Source organism: Pantherophis guttatus, chromosome 4 (assembly GCF_059756535.1).
Source record: "Pantherophis guttatus breed Tessera chromosome 4, ASM5975653v1, whole genome shotgun sequence".
NCBI lineage: Eukaryota > Metazoa > Chordata > Lepidosauria > Squamata > Colubridae > Pantherophis > Pantherophis guttatus.
The window spans coordinates 147,483,510-147,507,755 of NC_142066.1; the positions used below are offsets into that span (position 1 = coordinate 147,483,510).

Consider the following 24,246-nt stretch of genomic DNA (forward strand, 5'->3'; position numbering starts at 1 on the left):
CTATGATTTTGATGTCATCCACCTGTTCATTTACTTTCTTCTATAATATATATCAAGATGATATCGGTATCAACAAGAAGGTGATGGTATGAATTATATATCTTGTGTGACGATGACTTGTGATATCATCAAGATGCATAATTCACACAAGATATATAATTCATTGCTGGTTTATTAGAGATGGCAATGAACTTATTTCTACCAACCTGCCTTCCACTGAGGACCTGTATACTGCATGAGTCAAAGAGGGCTGTGAAAATATGCATCTGGATATAAATTGTTTCAACTCCTACCCTCAAAACGACAGTATAGAGCACTGCATTCCAGAACAACTAGACACAAGGACAGTTTTTTTCCTGAATGCCATCACTCTGCTAAACAAATAATTCCCTCAACACTGTCAAACTATTCACTAAGTCTGTATTACTATTACTATTAATCTTCTCATCGTTCCTATCACCCATCTCCTCCCACTTACGACTGTATGACTGTAACTTGTTGCCGTATCCTTACGATTTATATTGACTGTTTCCTAGTATGATTTGATTGCTTATTTGTACCTTACGATTATCATTAAGTGTTGTACCTTATGATTCTTGACGAATATATCTTTTCTTTTATGCACACTGAGAGCATATGCACCAAAGACAAATTCCTTGTGTGTCCAATCACACTTGGCCAATTAAGAATTTTATCTATCTATCTATCTATCTATCTATCTATCTATCTATCTATCTATCTATCTATCTATCTATCTATCTATCTATCTATCTATCTATCTAATCTATCTACTTCACACAAGATTCCGTTAATGTATCCTTAAAATAAAGTTATTGATGGTGCTCCTGGGTCTGCTTCTTGTCAGAAAGCTGACATGAATCTTGCAAGTCTGAAAATATGGAGGTAGTCCGTGACTTACAATCTCTCATTTAGCAACTGTTCAGAGTTATAGCGGCATTGAAAAGAGTGATTGGTCCTTGCAGCTATGATTGTAGTAGCATCCCCACAGTCACGTGATCAAAATTCAGGCACTTGGCAACTGGCATGTAATTATGACAGTTGCAGCATCCCACGGTCATGTGATCGTCATTTGTGACCTTTCTAGCTAGCTCCCAACAAGCAAAACCAATGAAGGAAGACAGATTGGCTTAACTTCTGTAGGATTACTTAACAGCTGCAGTGCTTCGTTTAAAACCATGGCAAAAAAGGTAAAATTGGGTGCAACTCATTGAACAATTGCCTTTCTTAACTACAGAAATTCTTGCCCGCTGTGTTCATAAATTGAGGACTACCTGTATCTCTTCCCCTCTCACTTTTCAGACCAAGAAATTAGGGAGAGTCTCTTCTAAGATGCTTGCCCCCATCCTTCCTCAGACTTTATACTGCTTGTCACACCATTGCCTTGTCTACAGCTCTTCCTCCTGTCTCCCAAGGTTATTTTCACATACCATTATACAGGTTGTGACTTTTTAAAAAATTCTCCCTGGGAACATCCCTAGGAGCACTGATTCTCCCTTAAATAATGCAAGCCTTCTTAGCATACATATTATTCCATTTTTAAAGTAACCTTAATTTGAGGCATATTATTTAGGAATGGCACCTCCTTAATTTTAATCTATTCTGCATTTCAGGTAACAGATAACTTACTTTCGGTTGATGACATACCTTCCATGGCTGGCTTCCTTGAAATTATTGTAATTCTCTGGAGGAGTATTCAGAAACCGCTTGATTGCAATGAAGAAGCTAAGAATCACATTGTCCAAAAGTTTGCTTCTGTGCTACCAGTATATTTAAAAGTATTTACGGTAAATGTCAGATAAGATTGACTTAATTTGTTCTCTATGTGAGTATTATCCAACTGTGGTTGACAGTTGAGAACAAAACATCAAATAACATTACTAGTTTCAGATCTGATAATGTTTGCTACCATGAGCTGGAACAATCTATATATTGTCATTAAACACATGACTTTAACTTAGCAACACATTGCCAATATAATGGCCTGAATTGCAAAGACTTAATGCCATTCATGAAAGAGTTGAAAGTATAAGAACCGTAGCATTTTCTAGCACAATCTCTGACTAGGCCCAAATTAGGGATTGGGGTGGGGAGAAGCATAGTTTTGGGATTGTGAAAAAGACAGGAAGTTCTTGATCAGTGGGCAGGAATAAGGAAAATAATTCTGTCAGTGTTCCATGAAATCACTTTTGCTTATACCTCATTGTAGATACCTCTTATATAATACAGTAATTGTAATCTTCATCTGCATTTGATAAATCTTATTCTAATTTAAGACATGAATAATGTTTCAGCCTAGAGCTTTTATTATTAATGGAGCTAAAATGAGTAGGCTCTTTTTTAAAAATACAGAACAATTATAATTTTATGAAAATGCCTTTAAGAGCAATTATTCAGCTGTGAACATTTTCATCCAAACCAAATGTAATTTCCAATAGGGTTGTTAGTTTATGTTTGTGGCACTATGTAGACAGCCCAAATTATTGGGTAAGTGCTGCTGTGTAAGAAGATGCTTTAATAAGTGTCAAGCTCACACTTGCTGATTTATTTTTCTGAAAGCTTATTGTTATTCTTTAAAATACAGGGATGCCATTTGATGTACTCTCAATTCTTCTGTTTAACAAAGATTTCTAGTGGGTTTTATTTTGTATGTGTGCTTCTCACAGGATGATCGTTGTGTGTCTCCAATAATTATCTTGGCATCTTTCATCCCACCTACTGCTATTCCTACATTCAGGTATGGCTTATTATTTTGTAAAGCCGAAAATGTAGATCAAAAGCTCTTCTTTGAAAAGAGGGCTCTATAGGTTTGATTAGTGAAAAATTCTATAACTAAAAGGCTGGAAAGTTTTTTTTTTTTTTTTTGGAAATAGATTTTTCTCTTTCATCTAATCGAACACCTCACCTTTTCTCTACTTGTCGCCAGTTGCGGTGTGATTTCAAAACTGAAGAACATGGAAAATGGTGTGACTGAAAAGAAGTATTCTACCCTACTTGACTGTCTGTGTCGCTGGGGCAAAATAGGACATATCCTTGAATTAATCTGTGATTGGATAACGGCTGAGCCAAGGAATAGAAAGGTTTGCTGCGTAGATTTATGCAACTTCTGGGGTGGGTTGGTTTTATTGTTCTCTATTTCATGCTTACAAATAAAAGGATATTATTCCCTGTTCTTAGACTAATAAGACGCAACGGCGAGTACAAATCCAAGAAACGGATGAGCCCAAACCGGAACTGGCCCTTGATTATTTAGAATATTTACTGACTCATTGTATGAACCGAAACTGCCTTTTGTCCCTCCCCAGAAAGAAACTGGACCAGTTTCTGAGAGTTCTTGAATGCGGAAAGGTCAGCACCACCATTATTATACAATAATCTGAAACAGTTCTAACGGGTTCTTCTAATAATGCTTTCTTTAGATGCAACTGATTTCTTCCTGGATATCCTTTTTAGGTAGTACTCGATTTACGGCCAGAATCGGGCCCAGAATTTCCATTGCTAATGGAAAGGTGGTTGTTAAGTGAGTCTTAACAATCTTTTTTTTTTTTTTGCCATGGCTGTTAAATGAATCACTGCAGTTGTCAAGTAAATCACGCAGTCACTAAGTGTATCTGGCCACCTCCATTGACTTCGTTTGTCAGGTTGCAAATGGTAATTGCATGGTTCTAGGATGCTGTCACCATTGTAAATACATGCTGGTTGCCAAGCACCCCAAATCTGATCTCACGACCATAGGGATCTGTGATGGTCGTAAGCATCCAGGGGTGAAATCCAGCAGGTTCTGACAGGTTCTGGAGAACTGGTAGCAGAAATTTTGAGCAGTTCGGAGAACTGGCAAATACCACCTCTGGCTGGCCCCAGAGTAAGGTGGGAATGGAGATTTTGCAATATCCTTCTCCCAGGAGTGGGGAGGGAATGGGGATTTTGCAGTATCCTTCCCCTGCCACACCCACCAAACCACGCCACACCCACCAAGCCATGCCCACAGAACTAGTAGTAAAAAAATTTGGATTTCACCACTGATTGTAAGTGTGAGGACAGTTCATAAGTCATTTTTCCCCAGTGCCTTTATAATTTTAAATGGTCGCTAAAGAAATGATTATAAATTGAGGATTATCTCTATTCATCCCATAAATGCTTAATAAAGTTTTAAGCAGTTTCTTCCAACAAATGTTGCAAACAGTCAATTGACACATGTCTATTGCTCTTCATAAAAAGGGCTCATTCCCTGTGCCCAGTATGTGTGCCACTATGGGGCAGTAGTGATTTAGGTAACATTACCTGGCCATGTAGAGCAAAGATCCCAAAGGGAATATCTTTTGTGCTGCTGGCTCCAATCTGGTGTTCGCCTTTACACAGAGCCGTGGTGGCACAGTGGTTAGAATGTAATACTGCAGCTATTTCTGCTGACTGTCTGTTGCCAGCAGTTCGGCAGTTCAAATCTCACTGGCTCAAGGTTGATTCATCCTTCCATCCTTCCATCCTCCTACAATCCATTTGGTAAAATGAGGACCCAGGTTGTTGGGGACAATAGGCTAACTCTGTAAACTGCTTAGAGATGGCTGTGAAGCACTGTAAAGCGGCAAAAAGTCTAAGTGCTATTGCTACACAGGGACTGGAATGCGCTGCCATGAGAATAACTTCAAAATGACATTCGTACTTCTTTATAAAATGAACGTATCTTAAAACTCCGCAGTGCATTAATGTTGGATTTGTTTATTGAACATTGAACTAATTGGATGTCAGATTGGATATTTATATCCAGGTTGGTGGTGTGAAATTTGTTTTGTGCTAGGATGATAATAAAGTGGCTGTGGGTGGACATGATACTGAGAGGTACAGAAAAATCCTGCATGGGCAGAACATTTTCCTCTTGGATGGGGCTCAGTCATTATCTTCTTTCCCCTCTTTTTAAAAACGTGGTGGAGGCGCAAGGATTTGGGGAGGGAGAAGAAACCTCCATTTCAAAAGCAAACCCATTACACTGACCTTTTGCATCAATGGCCTGGATAGCTCTGCAGACAAGGCACTGCAATTTAACACCAGCTGTCTGCAATTAAAGTAAGTTCGAATCTCGCCAGGCTCAAGGTTGACTCAGCCTTCCATCCTTTCTAAGGTAGGTAAATTGAGGACCCAGTTTGTGGGGGCAATAAGCTGACTTTGTATAAAATATACAAAAGTATGAAGGCTATTGCTTAATGCCTTGTAAGCCCCCCTGAGTCTCCGGAGAAGGGCGGCATATAAATCAAATTTTTTAAAAAAAATGGCACTGAACTGGCTACATCCTACAAAATCATCCGCTAGAAGAAAAGCAGTCTGTCCAGCTCACTCCCAGTTTCTTTATTATTAAATGGGCAGCCACCCTGCTGCTTATAAAAACAATCAAGCTCTATTGCAATTAGGGAACTTGAGAATATAAAGCTTAACGCCAAGGTCATTGCCGTTAAAATCAAAAGCAAAAATTAAAAATCAACCCCCATCAAAATGCAATCCCAGCTTTATATACTTTTAAGTGTTGGAATAGTGGATGTTTCTGTTTCAAAAGACAATATAAAACATTTTGAAATAAATAAAATGCCTACAAATTTGAACGAAACAGGAAAGATGACCAATATTTCAAACCACATATCTACAGTAGGATTTTTTAAAATTTTATTTTATTTAAAGAGAGAGTTTAAATATTTAACTATATAATTTAAGTTAATATTAAACATTAATATTTCTTCTCCCAATTTGTAGGATGCGCTAGATTCTTATATTCAAGGATGCAACCTGGAATATTGTGGCCTTTATCAAGCAACGGCAGTGAGAGCCTTCAGCCTCTACTGTAGATTCAATATACATCTTTTACATAAGGTACCGTAAGTCAAAGAGCTCTTATCCATTTGAGTAGAATGAATCTTAAACCCTGAAACTCCATTGTAACTGGGTACCGTATTTTACCGAGTATAAGACGCACCGGACTATAAGATGCACCTACCTTTTTTGGTGAGGAAAACAAGAAAAAGAAATCTGCCTCTGCCTCCCAGCAATTTTGCCTCGTTGCAGCAAACAGCCTGCTTTATTTTCATTTTCAGCATAGCTTGATTAAAACAAGGGGGAAAAAAATTGCTCCAGCAATTTACCTCTTTGCAGCAAGCAGCAGAGCCCTGCGCAAAACAGCAGAGAGCATAACAGCTGAAAGTCTGGAGGCCAATCCAATCAACTTGTGCTAATTAGGCTGTGCTGAAGCTGAAATGGGCTGTTTCTTTTTGCTGTTTGCTGCAAGGAGGTAAACTGATGGGAGGCAGAGGCAAAAGGGTGGGGGCCAGTGGGTGGGCAGGGCTACATTCGGTGTATCCACTTTGGGGGGGGGAAAGGTACGTCTTATACTCTGAAAAATACAGTACGTTTCTTTCTCTTAACAGTTTGTCTCTGAAGAACAGGATTATCTTTCAGCTTTGGAGAAGACAGGGACCTGGATAGAAAACAGCATTGTGCCTCATTTTTTGTTGGAGGAAGAAGAGGATTACTTGAAGCCATCCAGTGAAATCCCTCATCTGGTGATTCAGGTATTGTGTGTGTGTGTGTATTGGTTCCCTGTTTAGCATGCTATATTATTTATTAGATTTTTATCCTCCTTTTATTACTAACTCAAGGCAATGAACTTGCATAATACTCCTTCCACCTCCTGTTTCCCCCCACCCTCCTCATAAAACAAACATACACTGCTCAAAAAAATAAAGGGAACACAAGCAGAAAACATCCGAGATCTGAATGAATAAAATAGTCTTATTAAATACTTTGTTCGTTACATGCAGTAGTTTTGTGCTCCCTTTAGTTGTTTGAGCAGTGTATAAACTACTATATGTAAAGAACAAAGTATTTAATAAGACTATTTCATTCATTCAGATCTCGGATGTTTTCTGCTTGTGTTCCCTTTATTTTTTTGAGCAGTATAGTTTGTTTTCCCAGTTTAGAGGCAACCTAGGATTTAGAACTACTTCTGCATTTTAGTTTTCCATCTAATCAAAAACACATTATTTTATTTTATTCATTGTATTTATATTACGGTTTTCTTCCAGGAGTTCAACCCTGTTCACTTCTCCTTCTTTCATTTCATTCTTTTAACTATCCTGTGCAATCAACCAGGCAGGGCAATTGTGACCGGCGCATACATTGAACGTGATAACAGGCATCCTTTGTTCTTCATTGTCTTCTCTGTATTTGGTCACCTGGGATGCCTGCCTGTGGAAAGCTGGTTTCAAACCTCCTGCTACTTACAGAATCATTTGTCAGCAATTGATTTTAGATACCTTGATAATGTTCCCGCCTGGTTTTCTTTCTTTTTTTTTTCTCTTTAAATTAATGATTTCTAAGCATTCATTCTTTCCTTGTATAGATAGTTTTGGTTGCTCCGGTTTGACATCCCAGATCTTTTAAATCCTTTTCTCAGACATGACAATTATAACTCTTCACATTACTCTCAGGGTTGAGGTACCACAAATTTGTATAAAGAAATTACAATGTTGACGTATTTATTTTCAATCCCATCAGATTTCCTGGCATGGAATTTGCCTTTTTCAGAGCTCCTATACAGGTAGTCCTTGACTTACAACCAGTCATTTAGCAACCAATCAAAGTTAATACAGACCCCAAAAAGTGGATGTTTGATCCAAATTGGAAATTTCAATAGTTGGGGTGGGGCGGGGGGCATGGTCAGTGGTGGGATTCAAATAATTTAACAACTGGTTCTCTGCCCTAATGACCGGCTGGCTGGGCGTGGCTGGGTGGTCATGTGATTGGGTGGGCGTGGCCAACTTTATTGGTTTTCCCCTTAGAAAATTTTTCCTTAGTCCAACTCACAATAAAATAGCATTGTTCCAATATATAGGAATTTAATAGAACAGAACAGAACAGAACAGAATAAAATAACAGACGTCTTCTAATCCAACCCCTTGCTTAGGCAGGAAACCCTACATCACATCAGACAAATAGTTATCCAATCTCTTCTTTAAAACTTCCAGTGTTGGAGCATTTACAACTTCTGGAGACAAGTTGTTCCACTGATTAATTGTTCTGTCAGGAAATTTGAGGGGCTCCTACAAAAATGAGGGGGTCAAACTATTTTCCAAAGCACCAAAAGACATGACAAGAAACAATGGATGGAAACTAACCAAAGAGAGAAGCAAGCTAGGACTAAGAAGTAATTTCCTAAGGATGAGACCAATCAACCAATGGAACAGCTTGCCTTCAGAAATTGTGGGTGCTCCATCACACACAAGCCATACAGTTACAAGATAATTTGAAATCTTTACAGTCTAATACTGTAAGCTAACACTTAAATGCTGAAAATTCAGGATCAAAATACATAAACATAGAAACAGCATTGCAACCCTATTCCAAATTAATAAAAACAATTCTGATAATTAGAAGGTATATTTAAAAAGACATAAGAACTCTGACAAGAAACTCCTACTCTGTATTAACATTTTTAAAACTTCTTCCCTGGCCTAATCCTGTCAAGAACAAGGAAAGATTCAATCTAAAAATAAGGAGGAATTTTCTGACAGTGAGAACAATCAACCAATGGAACAGCTTGCCTTCGGAAGTGGTGGGAGCTTCATCACTGGAGGCTTTCACGAAGAGATTGGACTGCCATTTGTCAGAAATTGTGTAGAATCTCCTGCTTGGGTAGGGAGATGGACTATATGACCTACAATGCAGGATTGAAATGCTCCTGGTTTGGATCGCCCGATCCAGTAGTGATGGCGGCGGGTGGTTCGGAGAACCAGGAGCAAAAATCTCTGCGCCCCCCGCCCCAATGCCCAGCTGACCACGTGATCATCAGAGGCTGTTTTTTTAACTTTTAAAAGCATTTTTTTCTACAGCCTCTTCGGCCGAAAAAATGCTTTTAAAAGTTAAAAAATAAAGCCTCTGATGATCATGCAGCTCAGCTGGGATCATCAGAGGCCTTTAAAAGCATTTTTTCTACAACCTCTTCGGCCAAAGAGGCTGTAGAAAAAAATGCTTTTAAAAGCCTCTGAATCCCAGCTGAGTTGCCTGATCGTCAGAGGCTTTTAAAAGCATTTTTTTCTGCAACCTCTTCGGCTGAAGAGGTTGTAGAAAAAATGCTTCTAAAGTTAAAAAAAAGGAAAAAAATTGGCCACACCCACCCAGTCACATTACCTCCCCACCAAGCCACGCCCATAGACCTGGTAGTAACAAATTTTACATTTCACCACTGCTACAATGTCCTTTCCAACTCTGTTAATCTGTATGATCTGTAAATTTATATTGTTTCTGTGCTGACTGCATTTCTGCGGTTTTGTTATCACAACTAAGTATTCGCCTGTTAAATTGGTTTGTTTAACAATGACAGCATTCACTTAATGACCATAGTGTTCATTTTACAACCGTCACATTGATGTAATAACTGTTGCAAAAAAACATAAAATCAATTCAGTCATGCAATTGATCCATTTTACGACTGTACTGACTTTTGACTAATGGGCAAACTCCATTATGGTTGTAACTCGAGAACTGTCTCTATATTCGGTTGACACTTTCACTAGGACTGGCCAGACCCCATTTATGTGAATGGGAAATTAGAGTTTTTTCTCCCATGTACATATCTTTATGTTTAATTCAATTGAACTGCATTTGTCATTTGGTCATGAGTCATTTGGTTGACTCTTCATCCATTCTTATGAGGTCTTCTGACTCATATTTTTCACCACTCTGAAAAGTGTGATATTTGCAGACTTAGCTAGCTATAGAGTAGTTGCAGTGCTCATGAACTTAAAAATCAAGGTCTTTTAGTACTGTTTAGGATCAAGTGAAGAATTTGTTCTCTCAGATCCTTATTTACCTTCACAGAGAAAAAAATCCTATTTTGTTCCTATTCTTTGTTTTTTGCATGGTCTCTAAGTTAGCCGCAAAGCGTTTGATGAGAAACTTTATAAAAAGTATTTGAAAACTCACTTACCATATTTTTTGCTCCATAAGACGCTCCAGATCATAAGGCGCACCTAGCTTTAGAGGAGGAAAACAAGAAAACAAAAAATCTGCCTCTCTCTCCCAGCCCCAGCACATGGCTTGTCAGGGCTCCGCTCCGTTGCACTCACCAGCTGAGTGACAGCTGGATCCCGGCCTTCGGTAGCCCCACCGATCAGCGGGCTGGCCAACTGGAAGTGGCGCCATTGCTACTTCCTCTGTGTCTACTGCCTTCGCTAGCGTTCCCCAGGTATCGCCGCCGCTGCTCGCCACCACCGATAGGCAGTGGAGATCCCTGCCGCCTGGAACAGCTGATAGGCGGTGTTCTGGGAGGCTGATCCAACCGCCAATAAGCAGCAATGGCAATAGGTGGAGGCGACAGGCTGTTCGCTGATGCTGCCTGTCGCCGCCACACCACCAACCCCCTCCCCTCCACCACCACAATGTGACGCAATATTCGCTCCATAAGATGCATTGACATTTCCATCCACTTTTGGAGGGGGAGTGCATTTTATGGAGTGAAAAATACACTAAGTACCTTAATATCTATATATTCATCCATACACTTACAGACAGTGAAAAAAAAAAACCGTTAATTTTTTTTCCCTCTGCAAAATCCATACTGTTTTTCCTTCAGCAGAGCTGGTACGACATTAAGAAACTCTGGGATTTCTAAAAATAAATTGAATGAAAGCTTTTAACCACTTTTAGTATTTTCTACTTTATTGAGAATTAATAACTTTTGTTTCTGAAAAAACATCTGAAAAATGACCAAATCTTAGCTGTGCCGTTTTAGAAGTATACAAAAAGTAAGTTTTTGTTGGTTTATAAATGTAAAACATAACTGTTTTTTGTTTTTGTACGAAGACTTACCTAGCAGTGTGCAAAGATCTTATAGCTGTTGGACTTGGTGATTTCGAATTTCAAGCTAGTCTTCTGAACTTGGCATCTAAGATCATATACAGAAGTATGATTTTTTTATATATATATATATATATATATTGTATTTTTGTTCCTATTTGATTGTATAAAATACATACTATTTAACAAATAGTAAAGACTGATCTTATCTTACTCTAAAACCATTAGGATAACATAAAATCAGTGACAGACATCACAATCTATAAATGTAGTAACAGATAACAGAATTCTCAAAACTATATCCTATATGATATAGATATATCAGACTTTATTGCTGGCGTGCTTTCCCAAGTGTTTTTCTGAATATTTTATTTTCAAGACAATACTTAGACCACTAAAAGACTAGCTTTTAAAAGTCAAACGTATGGCATACAAAGCATATGATATATATGAAAAATAATGTGATGAAATGTAATTGAAGTGTTGCTGTTTTCTTAAGAGATTCCCGGTTCTCTCCATTAGTTTATAAGGAGTATACTTGTAACTGTCTTTTTTATTGAAACAATACAAATTCAACAACTTCCAGGAATTAGTAAATTTATTGCCCTCCCCCTAGTGGGCCCTCTAGATATCAATTTCAGAATTTGAAACATCAAGACTGTTGCCGAGAATTCCGGGAGTTGAAAATAGTTGAAAAGTGACCATATTGTGGAAGACTCTTAACAATATATTTGGAATGGAATAACTATCGTATTTTTTGAGGTATAAGACACACCTGAGCATAAGACCCACCTTAGTTATTGGGGAGGAAAAGTGGGGGGAGAATTCTGCTTACTAGATATTCATCTGGCTAGTCCCAGCATATTAGTTTGCTCGCTGGTTTTGAGGTTGGGGCTGATTGGGGCTGTGCTTCTAAAGCACAGCTGATTGTCGGAGGGAACAGCAATTAGAAAAGCAGGCAAAGCACGGAAGATGGCTTCGCTTGCTTTGGGGCTGAAAAACACAGCTGATCCTCGGAGGGAGCTCCAGGGACTAAAGTAAGCAAAGCGCGGAAGGGGTAAGAGAAGGCAGCAGCTGTTCCGGGTAGCCATTTTGAGCACCGCGCGGGGTTACATTTGGAGTGTAAGACACACTCAAATTTTCAGCCCCTTTTAGGAGGGAAAAATGTGTGTCTTATACTCTGAAAAATACGATAAGTTTATGTCTGCTACACATCTTATTTCTTCATAGAATGTAAGGTTGGAAGAGTGTTTGGAAATCATTTAGTGAACTCCTCACACTGGCCAGGAATCCACTACTGTGGCATCCATGACAAGTGTCATATTTGCACACATTCAGCAGAGGAGAGATTACTGCCTCCTAAGGCAAACTTTTGAGCAGCTCATGGGATTTATTTCCAGAACTTAACCAAAAATTATTTCCCTGTAATTTTAACCCATTGTTTCTTCCTCTATAACAATTCTGAACCGTTCTATTCCACCTTCAGGTAGCTATTAAGCCTGCTCCATGTGTCCAAGCATTCCTCGTAATGTTTTTCTTCCTGACTGCTTATTACCTTGTTTCCTCTCCCAAGGATTCCCTCCAATGTGTCCAACTTTTTCCAAAAACATAAATCTAATAAATAAAACAAATAAATAAAAACTGGGTTTATGGAGATAAATGGAAGGGGAAGTCTGATCAGTACTGAATAGGCAGATTCAATTTCTTTTTTGATCCAGACACTACACTTTTGAAGATACAATCTTAGAGTGTGCTTCTACTGTTTTTGCTGCACCATCACGTCGTTTTGTTTTGTTTTGTTTTGTTAGGAAAAGGCTCCAATTTCATTCCAATGTTACTTTCTATCCTGAGAGAGATTGTTGAAGCTTTCTTAGCCTGTGACATTGTCAACACTGATTGCATAACAGAACTTCTAAATAATGTTCAGAAAATGTTCCAGAAAATTCTAGAGTCTATGGCATTTATGCTCAGAAGACAACAAGAAGAAGGGATACAGGTACTGGTTGCATCTAAACTTGGCCATGATTTTGTTTTCCCCCCAGTTTGAATATTTCCATTTCAGCAATTGTTCTTAGTTTTAATGACCAATCCCATTCTGATCCTTGTTTATAAAAGAAAGAATTCTGCAGCTGTAATTGGGAGAAATGATCCTCCACCATAGCTCCAGACTTTTAAGTTTTGCTTTGAACATTTCCAGTATATTTCAGACTTCGTCTTCCTTTTAAAGTACCAAGATGCAATTACTTTCTAACCAACTCACATTAGCAAAGGTGTTCAGTTTTCTAATGAAAAAGTTGACACTGGGTGACATTTTGTGACAGAGCTAAAAATCGTTCAGAACTTGGTAGTGTTTTAAGTGAGAGCTTTGACAACTCCACATGAAAATCATTATACAGTCCTATATTTTCCGAGATAATACTTTACCCTTGCTTTTATTTTTTATTTTTATTTTTTTATTTTCCTTTGAAAATCACTTTGTAAAAAGGGCCAGTGATAGGCAGGGCAGGAATGTAAACGCAAAAAACAAAACAAAAACTCCTTTAAGTTTCAGAGATGATAGGATAACTTTTCATAGCTAGATGATAATATTGTTTAGAGAAATAAAATTATTGCTTTCTAAAGGGACAGCACAGGCACAAGATGCCATGGTAGGACTTGCAATTATTAGATATTGTGCTGCATAGTTTCTTAATTTCTTTTCAAGGACTTGCCTGTAATTCTCAGTCAATATTAATTAAAGGTGGACTAGCTTAAAAACTAGACTTTGTATTGTTTTATCCAGAATATGTCATCTTTTATTGTCTCTGCTACCTGCCTTTCATATTTCCAATTCATTGTAAGGCTATTAAATTCTTTTCTCAGCCTCGGTTTCTTTTTTGTTTTGTTTCAGATTATAAAGATTCATGACTGTTTCTTCTTGAGCCTTTTAATACCTTTTTATATTGGAAAATAATTCTATAAAATGATTGCCCCTGGACTCTGATATTGATTTCAGTCTCCTTTAAATAGCCCTGGGTGAATTGGAATGTTTGGCTGTTTCTTCTGAAGTTTGTGCTGTAGTGACGTAAGGGAAAGTAGATACAGGTAGTCCTCAATTAATGACCAATCGTTTAACGGCTGTAGAGAGTTATAACAGTCTTGGAAAGAGTGCTTTGTGGCCCATAAAACAGCTCCATACATCTTAAATGTTGCACTCCCTACCCCCGTGATGGCGAACCTATGGCACGGGCACGTGGAGCCATATCAGTGGGCCTGCGAGGTCAGCTCCGGCATGCATGCGTGTGCCAGCCAGCTAATTTTCGGGCCTTCTGGGCCCACCAGAAGTCAGGAAACACGCTATTTCTTGATTCCGGAGGGCCTCTGGGGTGGTGGGGAAGGCCGTTTTCGCCTTCCCCAGGCTCCTAGAAAGGCTCTAGAGCCTGGGGAGAGCGAAAAACGGGCCTAGCGGGTCCACCGGGCCATCACGTGCCAAAAGCAAGGGGGAGCATGGGGGGGTGCCTAGAATGATGGATGTGCGTGTGACTCCCCGCGTTCTCCTCGCTTTTGGCACATGATGGCAAAAAGGTTAGCCATCACTGCCCTACCCCATTCCAGCAGTTATGTGACTGCATTTCAGGCACTTGGCAACCAGCTCATATTTACAACTGGTTGCAGTGTCCTGCAGACATGTGATTGCAATTTGCAGGGGAGTTGCCAATTTCCAGGAAAATCGCCTGTTTGGGAAAATAGATGTGGACTTACCATCACCATTAAGACAGTAATAAAACTGAGTACAGTTATGTGGATGTCTCGACTTACAATTACTATGTCAATAGGACCAAAATTCCAGTTGCAGCTGTGGTTGTAAGTTGAGAAGTCCAATCTTCTGACCTAGGCTTCCTTAGAAATTAAACAGCACAAACTTAGTCCCGGCAAACCTCTTTAATTCATACTGCTGTAAATTACTTTCATTTACAGTCCGCAAGGCTTGATAAACAGTTTTTCAGAGGAAGGTTATCAACACCCACCTATCTCACATGGAATGCTGCCAAAGAGCTAATTTGGCAGGGCAAGGCCAAACTTGGCACAGAGTCACAAACAGAATTTTCAAATCTTGAATCGGCCAGATGAACCAATTGGTTCCTGCAAAAGCTCATGTCCCGTTTGCTTCTCTTTTATGTCCTATGGGAGGGGCCAATTATCTCCAAGCCTTACTCCCAAGTCGACCCTGTTTCTTTAATTGTTCCTGTCTCCTGGAAGCTGTGCACACTGGGAACAGGCTCATGCTATTCTGCCTCGCTGATGTCAGACTCTGGAGGGAGCAAAGAACTACCAGACGGCCTTGGCCCCCTCTCTGCCTCCCACACAGAGCCATCATCCGAACCTTCCCCAGACTCCAGGATTGGCCCACGTTCCTCCCCAACCTCCTTACTGTCCGAATCTGCTGCTAGCTCTGCTGGCCGCTGGCGGCCCACAACATACAAGTACTGTCAGCTTGTCCCTATACAAAGCTTAGACAGATGCTAGATTTTCCTGGTCCCTTCAGAGTAAAGAGATCTATTTCTATAGATCTCTTCTATAGAAAATAGAAGTATTTTACTGCAGTTTTTTTAGGAAAGAATCTGAAAAGAATGCAGCTTTTAAAGTAAAAGTTTTTCTGGAAGCCTTGTATTTTTTAATCTGTGTAGTTGTACATTTTTGTCTCAGCTTCTTTAAAAGATATATAGGCATCATATAGGCTTTTTGACTATAAAACTGATTTTCCTCCCCCTAGTTAATTCACTCTGCTCGAGAGCCTCTTGGAGAATTTGTACACGCATTCCTGTCCTGTGTGTTGATTTTTCCAGCGATTTATCGAGGAGTTATTTCTTCTCTTCTAGCTGCAGTAGTGGTTGAGATAAACTGCAGCTTGAAAAAAAAGGTAATACGTTTCGCTTTACTATTCTGGCAGATATGCTGTGTGTGCCTGTAAGAATGGGTTTAAGCTGGTGTTTCTTGACCTTTGTGGTTTGAAGGTGTGTGGAATTCAGCTCTCAGGAAACTGGCTGAAGAATTCTGGGAGTTGACATCCACATAATTTCAGGCTTCCAGTTAGAAACATTCGTCTAAGCAAATATTCAATGGTTTATCAGATGCGACGGAAATCAGACCTCTTGAGGTTCACCAGTACAACTACCGTACTTTTCGGTACGTACCACCACCCAAAAGAGGGTGGAAATGTTGGTCCGTCTTATACACCAAATACAGCCCAAAGCCCTACCCCATGCGTCCCATTTTTGCAAAAAACGGGCTATTTTTTTTTGCAAAAACAGGGCACTCAGTGGCTTTGGGAGGCCTGCAGAGTGCTGGGGGCTGGGGAGGGCAAAAACTTTTCTTTCTTGCTTACCTCTTCGAAATCTTGGTGCATCTTATTCATCAGTGCGTCTTATAGTCCGAAAAATACGGTATATCATGTGCCTTCTTTGAGCCACAATTAAAAATAACCAGGGAGATTTCAGTGACATAATTTGCATACTGTGCTATAATACATAGTGGTACCTTGATACTCAATCACTTCATAGCTTGTCAAATTTGGCACTCAGTGGATATTGATGCTGGGAAGTTCTCTGATATAGGAAAAGGGACAGACATAAAGTCCTTCCCAACCGAAACCAAGAGTCACGTAGTAAGTCACATGATATGGTTGATACTCATCATTTTTGGTACTTGCCGCACCTCTTGGGACCAATTAATGACTAGTTGTGAGGTACCACTGTACTTTGTTAGGGTCTTAGCCTGTTATATGAATCCATACATAGGAATTTATAAGGTACATTTTATGGCTTGCTGTAATGTGTGAATTTAGCAAGAGTTTAATTTTATGATCTGGCTGGATATGATAGCCAAACAAGCAACAACTAATTTGCTATGGTGGCTGGAGAATTCTGGGAGTTGAAGCCCACACATCTTAAAATCACTATGGTGAGAAATAGTATTCCCTACTCACATAGAATCACAGGCAATGTCAAATATCTTTCAGGGTCTTTTCAGTATGGAATATGTGGGGAGAGAATTCCCAGCAGTGTCTGGAAATGGAAATCATTTTAATCATGTCACTGTCTAACTCAATATCGGTATATCTTTTGGGCTTGGCATGTTAAAAATTCAGAAAAGGCCTATCTTGATTTACCGTGTCACACCCCCACCCTCACAGTGGACAAAAGAGGCCTCTTGATTTCCTATCTGGACTCTCATCTCCTGCTCTCCTCCCCCTACCCTCCAAAACATGGAGGCTCAGAAAATCACGTGATAATGCTCATGTGATTTTCGGATGCCTTGGAACAGAGGTCCCTAATTGATACTGACCTGTTAGGAAACAGGCCATGCAAGCAGTGGGCAAGTGAATGAAGCTTCATCTGTGCATACACAGGATCTAGGTTGCGTCTCTTCCTGGTTTGTGGAAGATAGTTTTTCTTCTGAAACCAGTCCCTGGTGCCTGAAAGGTTAAGGATCATTTAGAGACTGTGTGAGAGTAATGTCCTCTTGCGTGGTTTCTAGAGGATCTGGAGCAGGGGTGGGCTGCTGGGGGTTCACAGAGGTTTGGGAGAACCTCTAATAAGATTCTGTGCAGTTCGGAGAACCCCCAAATCCCACTCCTGGCTGGCCCCATCCACCCCGCCCCTCCCAGGAGTCCCCACGTGGCCCATTTTGGATGCAGGTAAGTGCAGGGTACGCACGGAGGCTCGGGGAGGGCGAAAAACTGGCCTGCCAGAAGTTCGGGAAGGCTGGAATCAGGCCTGTTTCCAGCCCCCAGAGGGCTTCCGGAGCCTGGGGAGGCTGTTTTCACCCTCCCAGAACCTCGAGGAAAGCCTCCAGAGCCTGGGAAGGACAAACCTCCCCCCCCCTCCGCCGTGGTGCAGGAGGCCGACTAGACCGCACCCACCATGGCCACGCCCACCAAGCAATCGGGCAGAGAATCCCTTGCTAAAATTTTTGAAGCCCGCCCCTAGTCTGGAGGCCTCTTAATCCTTGGGAAACTGCATACACTCAGAAAATTGTGTGAGAATGCTTGTGCAATTTTTGAATACCTCAGAGGCTGCGCAACAGCAAGGTTTTCTAGCAGGACTCTCAGAGGGTTTTTCAGGGCTGACGTGCCACCAAAAATGGCCTGGCGTTCCATCTGTCACACAAGTGTCGTAGGTTTGTTATCGCTGCTCTAGCTAATGCTGTGTGTTTGCAAAGGGAGAGTAGCTTTGAAAGGCTTTTCTAAAACACTTTCTGCCTTCGTATCTCTTTCTACACCTGTAGAAATAAGGGCTCTCAAATTCTTGGATGGCCCTTGTTATCGACTGCACATCTGCTGTAAAAATAAATCTTCACTAAATATTTCGGGATTGCTCCTGATGGTGTGAAGGGGCTGAGCAAAAAAATGGCTGGCTCTAACGCTTTTCCCCAAGTCTCAAGACAACAGGTGCTGAGCTGTCAGTCAAGCTTTTAGCCTTCAAAGGGGGCTGATGTTACATGCCTTCCAGAAAGCACAATTGCTGCTTCGCTGCTGTTATTTGTTTGCCATTGGGATTATCTGCCTGTCTTCCTCCTCCTCCTTCCAAATAATAACCTTAGTTATTTCAATGATCATAAAAGACTGAGGGAAGCAATATCAAATGCCAATTATTGTTCTTCTGATTTGCTAGGAGCACTTCTTCATATTTCTTTTGTTTTAGGTATCAAATGCAGAAGAACTAATAACACCTAAGACATTCTTAGATCTCCCACCACTTTCAAGCGTTTTAATGGCGATTGTGAATAAATCAGCGAATGGGGCTAGGTAAGCTGTCCTAGGTTGGGGGTGCTTAGTCCAATTTTTCTGTTTTCCCACAGTATTATTTCTGTCCTCAATACTATGTTTCCCCGAAAATAAGACCCTGTCTTGTATTTTTTTTTTTGAAACCTGAAATAAGCGCTTGCCCTTATTTTCAGCGAGGTCTTATTACTTTGGGGCGCGTGGAGCAAGATGGGGCTTCTCTTGCTGTCTTACCTGATTTCCAACTCTCTTGTTTAAATATTTTCGGGGAGGACTTATTTTTTTTTTTTTTTTTTTGGGAGGCTTATTTTAGCACATGCGCTCAAAAGCCCAATTGGGCTTATTATCAGGGGATGTCTTATTTTAGGAGAAACACGGTAGGCATGTCATTGACCAACTTGTATGCAGTTCTGGTTTTGAGTTAGATTTTTATTTTATTTTATTTTTTGAACTACTGAATATATCCTACAGATACTTCTGAAACCTCATAATTGCAGTCTACTTGCAGATAGCTCTTTCTTAAAGTAAGAGCTGCAATTTAGTAGTAGTTTATACTGAAGATTCGTTAAATGCTATTAAAAAACAGATTTCAAGCATTCAAGCATTTTTATTACATTTAACTTGAAAAATAGAAGCAAAGGGCCTCTTGGAATAATTAGTATTTCTGAGTACTTATTAGTACAGAGCAGTGTTTCAGGCAGATTGATTTTACAGTTGTACAAAAGACTTACATCTGCTATATAGCTACTCTGGAATATAAAATGTTCATAACATTATCAAGTTTTTAGATTATCTGTGATGCTATTCCAGCCAATTAGGTGATGCTCCAAAGCTGAGCACTGTAGGTAGGCCAGTTTCAGTGTAACAATGTGTATCTGTCTGTCTATGTCTCTCTGTCTTTGTCTCTTCTCCCCCTCTCTCCCTCTGTCCTTTCTTCCCTCCCTCTCTCGCTCCTCCTGTCTCTCTCTCTCTCCCCCATTCTCTTCCTCCCTCCCCCCTCTTTCTTTTCCTCCCTCCCTCTCCCTCCCTCCCTCCGCCTGTCTCTCCGCCCATTCTCTTCCTCCCTCCCTCCCTCTCTCTTCCTGTCTCTCTCCCCTCTCTCTTCATCTCTCCCCCTCTCTCTCTCTACCTGAGGTGGCGCAGTGGTTAGAGTGCAGTACTGCAGCTACTTCAGCTGACTGCTAGTTCAGCAGATCAGTGGATCAAATCTCACCGGCTCAAGGTTGACTCAGCCTTCCATCCTCCCGAGGTGGGTAAAATGAGGACCCAGATTGTTGGGGGCAATATGCTATTTAGTATACTGTCTTTGGTGTAAGCCGCCCATAGTCCTCGGAGAGTGGGCGGCATAGAAATATGAAAAATAAATAAATAAATAAATAAATAAATAAATAAATCCCTCTCTGTTTCTCTGACTCTTTCCCTCCCTCTCTCTTTCTTCCTCCCTCCCTCCCTCTCTCTTCCTATCTCTCTCTCTCTCTCTCTCTCTCTCTCTCTCTCTCTCTCTCTCTCTCTCTCTCTCTCTCTCTCTCTCATATAAAAGGGTTTTTTTTTAACCGAAAGGATGTTGCAAACTTACTTTTGATGCTTCTAAAGCTTCAGTTCAGCTAAATAAATATGGAATGCTATTTCCTCATCTGAATATAGCTTTTGATCTCCGGAGACTTGTTGATTTTGTGATTCTCAATTCCAGAACCCCCATACTTTTTCAAAAGCATAAATTAAATTCTAGAAATAAAATGCCTTCTATTCTGTCCCAGTCCCCTCTTTCAAATACGTTAGAAGAAGCAGCAGCAGTAGAGATTGTGAATGGGTGAGGATTATGGCTTGAATGCTAAAGGTGGAAGCAATGCCTTTTGAGGAAGAAATGTGCTTCAGAAGGCTGCTGAGTACAGCAATATGAGAGCAAATAGAAGGAAATATCTAGAACTTGAGTCTAACAGCCTTATGAAGACTTCATAAAAGGTTCTAAAATCTAAACATTCTGCATGGTCATGAATTCATATTTTGACAGTTAATCTGTTTGTCTTTAATTACTGTATGGTTCATGTTTTTGTATATTTCATGCATATTTTATTCAGGTTTTTTCTAAATGAATTACTGGAATACATTGAGTCTGAAGAATGTGAAGGAATTATTAGCCTTACCACTAGTGTGTACATTGTTGTTTTAATTAAAGGTGAGTAATACCCCCATCTCCCTAATCCAGTGAAATTGTACAAGCTTAATTCCAGTTTCTAGATTTCCGAAATGTTTTTGTTGGTTCAGGATGAAGGAATGGAAGTGATTACTTCTTGCTTCTCCTCAGGGCGAACCATGAAACTTCACTAGGCTGTGTATAGGGTGGGTAGCATTTTTAAATAGTATACCTTCAGGTGAAATAATGAGATTTGCTACATATGCCAAGTTATTTGGCACAACAAACACCTAAGAGGATTTGGAAATGCTGCAGAAAGATTAGGCACATATTCTTTTTTAAAAAGGTATAAAAAAATATTTGTATAATCGTTGATGGACAATGAAATGAGCCTTCAGTCTTCAGAAGCACATATAGGTAATCCTTGATTTATGACTGTAATTGAACATACAATTTCAGTCTTACACTCTGATGATTGTAAAGTGGATCTCCATGTGACCATGCACATGCAGCAGTCATTAAGTGAGCATTGTGGTTTTAAAGTGAACTCATTGTTCATTGTGGGGTGATTTTTGCTGGAAGCCAGAATAACAGGAGGAAGAAGAAGTATTATGTATGTTTGCTGCCTTGGTTAATTATACCGTGAAGTAAAAAAGACGGGATAAAAATCTGATCAATTAATCCTGGTTTCTAGCAAAAACATCAATTTTAGTCACATGACTGGATTCCTGCAAATGGGCGTAAAAGCAGTTGTAAGTCACATGACTGGGTTGCTGCAAATGGTTGCAACCAGTTGTAAATTGAGGATTACCAGTAATAGTTTTAGAACATATTGTTATTTGAAAAAAAGAGAAATCTTGAGTTTTTAATCTGCTGCAATAGAGAACAAAACATATTTCTCTTTTCCAATAAGACTCAAAAGTCTTCAACATAATCATGTATTTTTGACAGGTAAACAAAAACCTTCCTATATAAACGCCATTGCAGCTACTCTTCAGAAAAAAATAACAGCATACAACGAAATTACCAAGGAAGGCGTGGAAAGGTAATTTCAAGGGATTTTGTTTCTTTTAAAAGTTCTGTTTTATATACTTGTTTGTGCTGGGAGTAATGCAGGTTTCTGCATTATCCCCAGCATTGCAACACTACTGCAAAATGATGCAGTACTGTTAATAGCTTAATATCATTGGTTTTATGTGCAATAACAATTGAATTTTTTTGAATTCAGTTATCTTATTTGAAAAATAAGAAATTCATTTGCTGAATCTAAATTGGTGGACCAGTACTGAGTTTTCATCTAGAACAGTGGTTCTCAATCTGTGGGTCGCGATCCCTTCGGGGTCGAACGACCCTTTCACAGGGGTCGCCTAAGACCATCGGAAAACATGAGGAACTGTATTAAAGGGTCGCAGCATTAGGAAGGTGAAGCATATAATTCCTTTTAATAAATCATATTTTTGTTCATGGGGAAAAAAGTTCACCTCCTTTTGCTACATTAGAGAAGAAGAAAGAAATGTTGTTTTCTTTTCATGTTAAACCACAGTTCAGCATGGTACCTCAGTATAGTCAATGACTTATAAAACACAAGCCAGCTGTCCCCAAATCTAGTCTTCTTCTGCATTTGTGAACTCCGAAGAGTCTCAAGGAATGGCCATGTTACATGGAGAATTCTGCAGTTCTGGTCCACAAATTGGGAAGACCAGGTTAATCTGTCATGTTCTTCCACTTTGATTTAATTGGATATGTGAACTCACTCATTAAAGCTTAAAGCTGAAAATCAAGTCACAGTGACCTAGCCAATTGGAAAGGTTTTTAAGAATCCTTGTTTAGGATTTATGAGTTCAGCCACTATTTCACCAAAGTCAACCAGACAAATTCCTCACACTTGGCCAATAAAGAATTTCTGTTCTGTTCCATTCCGTTCTGTCCCGTCCTGTCCTGTCGCATCCCATCCCATTCTGGTTTTTAAAGGCTGTTTATGCTGATCATTACATACAGACAGTAATATTTATCTGGAGTCACAGTGTGAAATAGGTTTTGTTGAGAGAGCTTCTACTTATGAAATGCACCAAACTCCCATCTCTTCACAAAGTTTTTTTCGCCTGTTCTTGCAAATGGATGAGATCCATAATTAGGAACAGGAGCATTAAGCCATAGACTTATTGCTAATAATGGAACCATAAAGTAATTATTTTTGGTGATATTTCTGTATTAGAACTTTACAGCTAATGAAAAATAAGTGTATTTACTGCCATTCGTATTTTATACAGTTGTTCACTATTTTTATTTTTCAGAGTGCTCTGTGAAGCTGCTTTGGGCATTTTGAATGAAATGTTGGGTCCTTGATCACGTAGACAAGAGAATGGGATGGAAGATGCATTTAAAACTTTTCAAAGAAAACTGCATGCCTTTTAAGTTTTTGCCTCGAGTAAAAAAGAATATTGTTTTGACTGGTTTCTCTTAAATATTTTTGTTATAGATTTTAAAAAATGAGTTGTGGTTCAAAAAATTGATTTTATAAAAAATGTTTTAATAATGCTTATAAAAGCTTATATGTTTTTATAAAGCATATTTTTAAAAGTGCCAGTATTTTATACTGTAAGTGGTTGTGTTATTCCGTGCCTAATAATGTTAAAAGTTTCTGTAGGAGACGAGCAGGTTGAGCCCAAGGGAGGGGTCAAATGCATCATAAGTTTTCAATTCTTTCACGCCCACAAGAGTCCGGCCCTCCTTGTACATATAGAAGCCATGACCTTGTACATAAAGAAGCCATGACCAAGCTTTTGGCTTGCCCGGGTCACATTAAATGAAGAGGATTTGTCTTAGGCCGCATATAAAATATCAAATATAGCTAATGTATATAAATACTGCTAAAATTGCCTAATAATATTAAAAGTTTCTGTAGGAGATGAGCAGGCTGAGCCCAAGGGAAGGGTCAAACGCATCATAAGTTTTCAATCCTTTCACGCCCACAAGAGTTCGGCCCTCCTTGAATTCCATAAACTCTTATCCATTTTGCTTGACTATTAGCAGCTCAGATTTTGCAGAGAGTATACACATGCAATAAATCTGTATTCATTTGAACTGATTTCTTACGTTTGACAGTTTATGATCTTTTGGGGCCACATTACTAGTCGTCCAGGGTTGCACACAGCTCACAGGTTGGACACTCCTGCTTTAAAGAAATCTGTGCTTTGAATAGTTGGAACTTTTCTCATTAAATCTTATTTTTGAAGAATAACACCAACTCATAAAGCCTATATTTCAATTTAGCTAATGCTTAGCTAAAGTATTGTATATATTAAACACTGAGTGATAGTGGTTGATGGTAGGATCGGTGATAATAGACATTTTCATTCCAATAACTGATATTAATAAGGAATAATTTAAACTTTTGAACTATGTGGTGTTTTGGATTCATTTTCAAAACAGTGGTTCAAATTATGTGGGAAGGGGAAAATAGAATTTTTCTACCACTCTTTAAAGGAGCCCTGTC

General features: G+C 39.4%; 1 protein-coding gene across 1 annotated transcript in view; it reads left to right on the forward strand.

Moving 5' to 3' along the window:
• The window catches only part of NCAPG2 (non-SMC condensin II complex subunit G2), a 51,476-nt gene extending 27,638 nt beyond the window's left edge, over positions 1–23,838 (forward strand). Inside the window, exons 17-29 of the mRNA XM_034401871.3 lie at positions 1,632–1,805; positions 2,685–2,755; positions 2,945–3,098; positions 3,196–3,366; positions 5,758–5,874; positions 6,426–6,569; positions 10,861–10,960; positions 12,663–12,850; positions 15,608–15,754; positions 18,537–18,640; positions 20,695–20,792; positions 21,702–21,795; positions 23,045–23,838. Coding sequence (XP_034257762.2) covers positions 1,632–1,805; positions 2,685–2,755; positions 2,945–3,098; positions 3,196–3,366; positions 5,758–5,874; positions 6,426–6,569; positions 10,861–10,960; positions 12,663–12,850; positions 15,608–15,754; positions 18,537–18,640; positions 20,695–20,792; positions 21,702–21,795; positions 23,045–23,096 — 1,614 coding nt within the window. The 3' untranslated portion in view covers positions 23,097–23,838. The remainder of the gene's footprint in view (positions 1–1,631; positions 1,806–2,684; positions 2,756–2,944; positions 3,099–3,195; positions 3,367–5,757; positions 5,875–6,425; positions 6,570–10,860; positions 10,961–12,662; positions 12,851–15,607; positions 15,755–18,536; positions 18,641–20,694; positions 20,793–21,701; positions 21,796–23,044) is intronic.
• The last annotated feature ends 408 nt before the right edge of the window (positions 23,839–24,246 follow it).